Source organism: Humulus lupulus, chromosome 6 (genome assembly GCF_963169125.1).
Source record: "Humulus lupulus chromosome 6, drHumLupu1.1, whole genome shotgun sequence".
Classification (NCBI taxonomy): Eukaryota; Viridiplantae; Streptophyta; class Magnoliopsida; order Rosales; family Cannabaceae; genus Humulus; species Humulus lupulus.
In genome coordinates this window covers 28,052,367-28,061,092 of record NC_084798.1, presented here as the reverse complement: position 1 = coordinate 28,061,092, position 8,726 = coordinate 28,052,367, and the positions used below count along the sequence as shown (strand labels likewise).

Here is an 8,726-nt window from a genome sequence, read left to right as displayed (position 1 = left end):
AAGGCACACGCCTAGCAAATATAGCCCTATTCAAGCAGGCAAATAAATTCACGAAATGATGGGTATCCAGGATAAGGAATCCTGCCCTCCTGAGTGGATGACTATCAAGTCAATCTTAATCAGATAAGTGATTTAACACTGGTGGTTCTGGTAACCATACTGGGCTTATAGCCCTGAGTAGAATAGCGACAGTTGTAATAGTCATTAAAGTGGGTTCCGTTCCCAATAGCCATGTGACGATAGGGTCACCGGGGCTTAAAGAAGAATAATAGGAGAAATGAAAAGAAAAATAACAAAAGAATAAGAACAAGCACTACACCAAAAATCACTTTCCACAACACATGAATATAATACTATTAAAAAAGTATTATATTTTAAGAAGCGACAAAGGTCCGAAATTTAAAATGTCTCCCGCCTCTTCGCTCACTAAAAAAATGAGCCCCAATTTTCTTTTCTCATTTCCCTTCTCAATACCCCAAAACCGAAATCCCCATTTCTCAGCAGAGGTTCGTTTGGGTTTCCCCAAATCCCCATTTCTCTCATTTCCCGAAATCCCTAAAACTCATTTTCCCCCAAATTACTCTGCTGCCTCATGCATGCCGCCTGGATGCTCACCCCGCCTGTGAAGGTTCTCTCCCCTTCATCTCTCTATCTTTTCTCTCTCAGGTGTGTCTTCTCCATCTCTCTCTTTGGTTCTTCTCCTCTATGGACAACATCTCACCATCTCTCTCTCAATTTTTTTTGGACTCACCGAGTATGTGTGTGAATCTCCTTTGTTATTTCGGTTATATATATATATGATCAAAACTTCTCCTTCGACCCTATTTCAGCAGGTAATTTTATTATATGTCTTGTTTTTTTTTTGTTTTCTCTGTTTTATATATATATGTCATTTCAGTTTTATATATATGTAAGTTTATTATATGTTATTTCGGTGTTATGTATATGTATATAAGCTAATCTGTTTATTGGTGGGATTGGTATTTTGTGTGCATATTTGTAAAAGCTAAGCATTTGCATTTTATCTTGTTTTGATTTTCTTGATTTTTTTTTGTTTTTAGATTTGTGTTTTTCTTGGGCTCTCAATCTCTACCTCTTTGACTGTTCTCTTTTGCTCATAGGTAAAATAATATATATATTAAGTTTACTTTTGTCAATGAGATTTGAAATTTGTTCTTGTGTTGGGTGTGGTTCGGATACAATATCTCAAATTTGCTGGGAGTTTTGGAGTTCAGCCATGAGAATAATTGGGGGGTTTTTCACTAGGAGTGAAATAGAACTCAAAGTGTATGACATATTGATTTAAAGAGAAAAATAGAGTTGTTTTGGAATTTTGAATGCAGTGGTTAGTTATTTATCTTATGTTTTTGGACACAGCTGGATTAGATAGCAGATTTGTATCTCTCTTTCTCTTCTTACGTTTCAAGTGTTTCAAATGTAATGGTTCAACATGTCAATGGTCTATTATTAACTTAGCTTTAATGCTCATGTTATGTCTGCAATTTAGGTTGTTTCAATTAATTTGGTTTTCAATTTCTGTTTATGTGGTTGATGTACATAACATTTTGAAGTGGTACAATCCGGTATGAGAACCAAGTATTTCATGAACAAAAAAAAAACTTTGGTATTCCAAATAGGGTAAGAAAGATGTTGAAGTGCATGCGTTCAGGGGAGCAAGTGAAAATGGATGAAATTGATCATTCATCAGACTCTCTGGCCACTAGGGACTATTCAGCAAGTGGGTTTCGTCTCCTCCAGGAGAAGCGGATCCAAAGGTTGATAATAGCAATATTGAAGAGGCCGAGTCTTCTCTTCGTGAAAGTAGTTATCTAAACTATGAGGTCCGTTTTTTCTTAATTTTTTTGTCAAAAAAAATTAATAATATATAAATTTATTAGCTTGGTTTGCAACTTTTTCTTTTTGGTGATATGACTCAATAATTAAGTAAATGGACCCACAAGCATTGAGTTATTTGTGTAAAGTAGTATTTGAAATCCATAGTAAAATTATACGCGGTACTTTTTGTTCACTATCTTCACAAGCAAACTGATCATATATAAAAGGTTTTGATTATAGAGCCAAAAAAAATAAATAAAAAAGTTGGTACAATAATAGAAAGAATAAGAGCAGAAAATATATATACATTTTTATGGGTGCATTGTGTAACTATCATATTTTGCTTGGTTTTATTTTCTGATGGAATTTACAGTTGCTGATAGATTTTTGGGACCAAGGACTAGTTCTTTTGTTAATCTTTGAAGATGCTTCATTTTCCATCATTTATATTCGATGATAATGCACAATAAATTTACATTTTTAATAAACGTATGACAGTATACACACACACACATGCATCACATAGTTTTGACTAGTGGTCATCATTTTAAACAGTTTCTGCATTTATCATTGTTCACTTCATGAAGACCTTAAAATAATAATATAAACAAATAAGTATTTATCTTAGTTTTCCATTTTCTTCTTTTGAAGTTTTCAATGTATCATTTAAGAAAAGACTGTAAGTTTGTTGTTGTGGTGGCAAGAACTTTTACTTTGTTCTGGGATAGATTTAGTACTAAAACCAATATAAATGTCTGCTTCTATGTTGGTTTTCTGCTAGCATGAATTGAAGTCTATAAGATGCAGCATCAGGAATAGATATGATATGGTCTTATTGTGGCTACTTTAACTTTTACCTAAATAAGTTTTTATATATATAAAAAAAATCAATTATACATGTATATGTATAATATTTTTCCAATCAGGACATTTTTTCTCTATAAATATTAGGCTAACAAATAAGATCTATATAAATACCTAGAGACTAGAATATTAGGCGCATGTATAACTATGACGATGTGTGATCTTTCGAAATGGTCAGAGGGACATATTATATAATGACAATTTCTTACATAATAAGCTAGAAGGATAGGTGGTCTTTTGAAATGGATAGTGGACATATTACTGGTTTACTTCTGCATGGTATATTTTGCTACTCTTGTGGAGTGGCAGGAATTCTTCTCAGTTGGTCATATTAGCTGGCAAGTTGCATTTTCACTATAACATATATACTAAAATCCTAAGCTTATTTACTATCATTGCTATTATTGCTGTTGTAGCTCTAGATCTGTAAAATTAAATTGAAGGTTTTAACCGAACACTCGGGGAAAAGTATGAGTTGCTACTTCTGTTTCCCTCTAATTCATTTTGAGAGCATGTGAACAGTTGATAATAAGATAACAACACCTTAACTTAGATTATACTCTGGTAATAGTGTTTTTTTTTCAACTATAATAATATTAATAATTGAGTTATTATTATTATTTAACAATTGAAATTGTAGACAACCTAGTTGAGTTTGAATATGCAGGGATTTGACTATAATGTAAAGAAATATTGATGAATCTCACAACCAAGTAAAGAAATTTGTATGAATTCTCAGTTTTCATATCCACCACGACATCATTTTTTCTGCTCTTTTAATTGTTAACAGAAATATATTCAATAGGACCCTATTAATAATCACTATTCTCTGCTATGATTATTTGTGGGTGTGGTGCACAATGTTTTAGTACTGTTGTTAAAGCAGCCAAGAACAGATGACACTACATTTGCTTTTGTTTCGTTTTGGCAAAGTTTGCTTAATCACTCTAAATGCATAATGAGTTTCTTAATGTTTGACAATTCAGCCCTTAAAATAAATCTATCAAGTCCTTAAGTTCTATAAATAGTAGCAATTAGCTCCTTATTATTTATTTTTTCACAAATTTCATAATTTATTAAGAAAAAAATTAATTAATCCTAAAATTTAGAGATCATAAAAGACAAGGTTGATGGCTGCATATATAAGAATATATAATCATCTTTATTATATTAGTTAATTAAGTCTCCTTGAAATGTTATTGGAATGAAAATAAGAAAATTCACTTGTACCATTTTCAATTACTTTGCAAAGTTGTCTGATAACAATGTTAGCTTTTGACTGGGTAAAATGTTTGACAATTATTAAGATGTGAACTTAATTTCTAATTATGATTCAATGGATGAATATGATGTTCAACATATAAATAATTGGTCTGAACTATCAATCGATTTATTTCGAAAGATAATAATCAATATCTAAGTGTATTCTATATAAATTGGTGCTAGAGTTATTTGATGAATAATCAATAACTCAGTAAAGTATTGTGATACTTTTTGGGTGAAGATGTTAATAATACTTTATTTATTTAAAGTATTTTTTTTAAAATACATATGTATATATTACGTACGTTGGTTTCTATATATGTATTTATTAATTTTATTTGCTCAAACAATGTTTGTTGTGTTTACAGTAACCATAGGTAGATGATAACAATGATGTAACTTTCATATATATGATCAACTGGTTTTTTATGTATATTATTCCAATAATATGACTCTTTGAAAGTTTGAAGAGAATTCAATTGCGACCAACTTGGTTATAAGGATTGGATTTGGATGGACAAATTATAAATAGACGACTCAACTATACATCCAATTATATTTCGTTGTTATCCTAAGATGGGAAATTGGTTTCTCCTTTGGGTTATACTTCTTCTTTCTCATTCTCTAATCCATTTATCTTCATTATCTCCTTTACCTTCTCCCTTGTGTCATTATGCTGATAGCCCTGCTTTGCTACAGTTCAGAAACTCATTTTCCATCAATCTTCCTGAATATTTTTTAGTTTTTGTTATATATGATTATATATATATAGAGAGAGAATGAATGTATGCCAAATTTATCTGTTGGATTGGATGTTCTGTATTTTTCATTATGTATAGTTGGAGTGGAGTGGAGTGGAGTGCAAAGACTGTAGATTAAGACCTGAAAACAATAATATTCCTTGGAGATGTACACTACATGTCTACAGCCACAGGATCATCAAAGCTCATCATGGCATGGGGTTCAATGGAAGAAGAAACAAAAACAAAACTAGGAGAAGGGACAGAAGAGCGAAAGTAACATTGTATGGACTCACAAGTCACAACATGGGAACCCATCTCCAGATATTGACTTTGAATTTGAAAGTTTGCTCAATTTTGAAAGCTTCCCATCTCTAGATTCCAATTCTGGGATTGGAAGGATTACCAAATCAAGATGGAAAACTCAAACTATTTCTTGGAGTTTGGAAGAGATCTACAAACATTAAGGATGTTTGTCTGTTTTTTTGCATTAAAAAGTGGTAAGTAGACCAGGTTTCTTATGTATGTCATAATGGACTCACTCTCCAAGTTTTTTTTTCGGCCAAGCTCAAAAGGCCAAAATAGTTAGCTCTCTTATTTTGGTACTCAATATGTGTCTTTTCATGTTTCTGTTAAAATATTTAAAAACACTAGTAGAGAGATAATCAACATCACCCACATGGACATAGACATATATATGATATATATATAAATACTTGTTGAATTGACAAAAAAGCTTGTATTTTTTATTACTACTATTGCCAAATTCATCTTTGTCTCTTTGCTTGCATTATTCATTTTACTTTCATACCATGTTCCTTGAGTTTTTTTAGTAATGTTAATACAAACTGTGACTTTAATTTTCAATTAATGCATGTAAATAATAGAAGTACTAAATGTCCCCTGTTGTAATATATATATATATATATATACATATGTTAGTCCACATTCTACTTCTACTTCATCAATAGTTACTAGTGCTACGCTAGTGTAACATCCTTGTTGTTTGACTCATTACAAATCGATGGAGTTATGTCTCTTGTATAAAAAGAAGATATGACCACCTGATCTTGTTAGTGAAGTGATTTCTGCTTACATTCTTCGTGCCTATAAATAGATTACCCTAGTTTCCAGAGGTTGCTGGGTTGGTATTAACAGATGATTTGAACATTTGAGCTGTAAGTTCGTGTGTAGATGTTTTCTGATGTGTTTATTTCAATGTTTAGCATTCACCGCTATCTTTAGTTTTATAACAAGACCTGCACTTAGCTGTAATATCTGGGTCTTTGCCTATCAGTTTATATGTATGGATTATAGATTTGATCTGACCAACTGGCTTATTAGTTCTTTTAGTTTTTGAGAATTTTGTTATTCTGCTGATTTTAATGGAGGCTGAAATTTCAGTTCTGATAGTACTGCCAGATTTTTCTTTCATCTCTTGATGTTGCCGATCTTGCTTCATCCTTTTGAGACTTGTAAACGTACTATTCGGTGGTTTTTAATACAATTTTTCTTGTGTTATTTGACTTTCTTTCTATTCCCAAAATCGTATTTGGATTCCCACTGATTGGATGGTAGTAGTTTCATGATGCGTTCTGTTTATCAGGTTTTGCAGACGCTCATTACTACATGAATCTCTTGATGAGTCGCTAATTGATAAAATCCCGGGCTGCCAAAATGACCGCAAAACACTTTTGGGGGAATTAAATTGGATTTTCACTGCAGTGACTGATACCATTGCATGGAACATTCTGCCACATGGTAAAATTTGAAGAATGCCTTTTATACTTATCTATAGGTGTTACAGAGCTGCTTCTGTAACACGGAGTTTATGACAGAGGAGCTACAGTGTCCTGAATTTTTAATATGTACAGTTTATGATTGTTTGTTTCTTAGAAATTTTTCCCTTAGCTTGATTTTTTTGATGGATATTTGGAGACTATGAAAAGAGATCTAGTTCAACTGTAGAGTGGCAAACAAGTTATTAATTATGGTACTTCACTTTTGTTGGCCATTTTGTGAGAAGATCAAGGATGAAGGATATGATATTTCATGACCTCATTAGTTTTTCTTTTATGTTTTATTTACCAGATTCAACAAGTCAAGTGCAAAAGAAAATCTGATTTGGAAGGCTTTGGTGTGCTGATATTTGGAAGATTATGAATTCCTACCTTTACTTTTGAATATGCAACTGTTTAAAACTATTTTGTTGATTATTGTGAGAATTTTTTTTATGTTAATTAGACAGTGTCTAATATCTTAAGACTTTTGGATTATTTTTTAGATAATCTTGAATGTATTTTGACACAATTATTTGATTATATGTGTTATGAACCATATAATTGGTACTCAAAAATATATTTGTACGATGTTAAGAGTGTTTTAAGTATATTAAATGAAGCGGGTTTGAATTAAAGAAATAAAAAATAATTATAATGTACAGGTTTATATAATAATAATTCAAGCTTATCCAAATATTAGAATAATACAAAAAATGTGTTATTGTATCTTTTACAATAACACTGGTTTATAAGCATAAAATTATGTTATGCAAACTATTTTCTATAATGCAGAGAGTGTGTTATTATAAAGTGTATCATAACACTACTTTATAAGTACAAAAAAATGTTATATAATCTACTTATAAATAGCATAATGAAATAATTATCTAACTATTAAAATGACACAACAAAAATGTTATCGTAGGCTATACCATAACACATGTCTATAACTATCGAAAAGTGTTATGCAAAGTGCTCCGACTTACTATAACACCGCTTTTCTTAACACATCAAAAAGTGTTATGGTATATATTTGATGATACTTTTTCGGTCTTATTGAAAGTATTTTTTCTTGTAGTGAAGAACAATCAACAAAGAACTCTCACTCACACAACCAAAGTGAAGAGTGTTGGGGATCACCAACTTGAACAATATTTGAAACATTTTTCCAAAAGCTTATTTTCCCTTAACTCAAACATTAAGGGATCTCTCATAGATTTTGGAAATGCTTTCTGGAATAATCAAGCCTCAAAGTGTTTCTAGCAAAGTGCTCAAGTGGATAGAAAAGTTGTGCTTTCAAGTGAGCAATAGGCTCCTATTTACAGAGTTTAGAGACACCCTTTGAATTTCAAATTCCACCAACCCCCATGGATGTTACCAATGATAAATTAGATGTTTATGGAATTAAAAGTGAGATTTGGGAGTTATTTGGGCTTTTGGAGCCGTTCAACAAAAATTGGAAAAACTGAAAATTTGGTCAGTTTTGCACCTGTGGCAGCGGCTAGGGATATCAGTGGCCGCGGCTGCTCTCTGTCCCACAGGCCGCAGCCACCAACATCCTGTGGTCGCGGCCACTGACCAGTTTTAGCACATAATTTTGTGTTGTTTTTCCAAATGGTTCCAACACCCTCCCAATTGATTTTGTAACCCCCAAAACACATTATTGGGTTTAAAATCATATCTCCAACAACTATTTAATATATGACTTTTATGAAATTCATCTCAATATATTGTGTAACAACAAATTTACACAATAAAATGTAATATTTGGAAGTTACAAATTTGTAACTGAATTTGTAACACCAAATATGTTACATATTTGGATATTTCTCATATATCTAAATATTGTAACTCTCTATTATATGTTACAATATGTGACACTCTTTGTCACATTTATTTAATCTAAAACATTATATTATAATATAATACAATATAATATTACATTATATTATAAAATAATATAACATTTATATGAATATTATTGATTTTTATAATTTTATTCTAAAATAATTTTGCATGCAACATAATACTAAATGTCATGCTAAATATAATATTCAATTATTTTTAAGGCTAAATTTGACATTACACTTGCATTATTGAAGATTGTCTTTTGTGCATTATATCATTATAGCATTGGTAGTGAAAAACAAACAAACCTATATTATTTAGGAAGTTGATAATTTAGCAACTCATTATGTGACTTTACTTAAAGGTAAATTGTAACATAGCGAACACTGATATG

The 8,726-nt window shown here is 31.1% G+C and overlaps 1 protein-coding gene across 5 annotated transcripts; it reads left to right on the top strand.

The window, feature by feature from the left end:
• The first annotated feature begins 266 nt into the window (after positions 1–266).
• LOC133781961 (regulatory-associated protein of TOR 1-like) lies at positions 267–7,052 on the top strand. Of its 5 annotated transcripts, none has more exons than XM_062221088.1 (3): positions 277–666; positions 6,310–6,464; positions 6,795–7,052. In XM_062221088.1, the coding sequence occupies exons 1-3, from the start codon at positions 593–595 to the stop codon at positions 6,824–6,826; spliced, it is 261 nt and encodes an 86-aa protein (XP_062077072.1). In that variant the 5' UTR covers positions 277–592; the 3' UTR covers positions 6,827–7,052. The 5 variants fall into 5 exon arrangements, 1 of the variants encoding a protein (XP_062077072.1); XR_009870293.1 differs by lacking the exon at positions 6,795–7,052 and adding an exon at positions 4,803–5,203 and having other exon boundaries at positions 296–1,841; positions 6,310–6,759; XR_009870294.1 differs by having other exon boundaries at positions 300–5,203; positions 6,310–6,696; positions 6,795–7,051.
• Positions 7,053–8,726: the final 1,674 nt, after the last annotated feature.

Excerpts from the sequence above, each read along its gene's own strand:
- LOC133781961 (XM_062221088.1), top strand. The coding sequence starts at position 593 with ATGCATGCCGCCTGGATGCTCACCCCGCCTGTGAAGGTTCTCTCCCCT. Across the intron at positions 667-6,309 it reads CTCTATCTTTTCTCTCTCAG|GTTTTGCAGACGCTCATTAC; the intron begins GTGTGTCTTCTC and ends TCTGTTTATCAG. Across the intron at positions 6,465-6,794 it reads ATGGAACATTCTGCCACATG|ATTCAACAAGTCAAGTGCAA; the intron begins GTAAAATTTGAA and ends TTTATTTACCAG.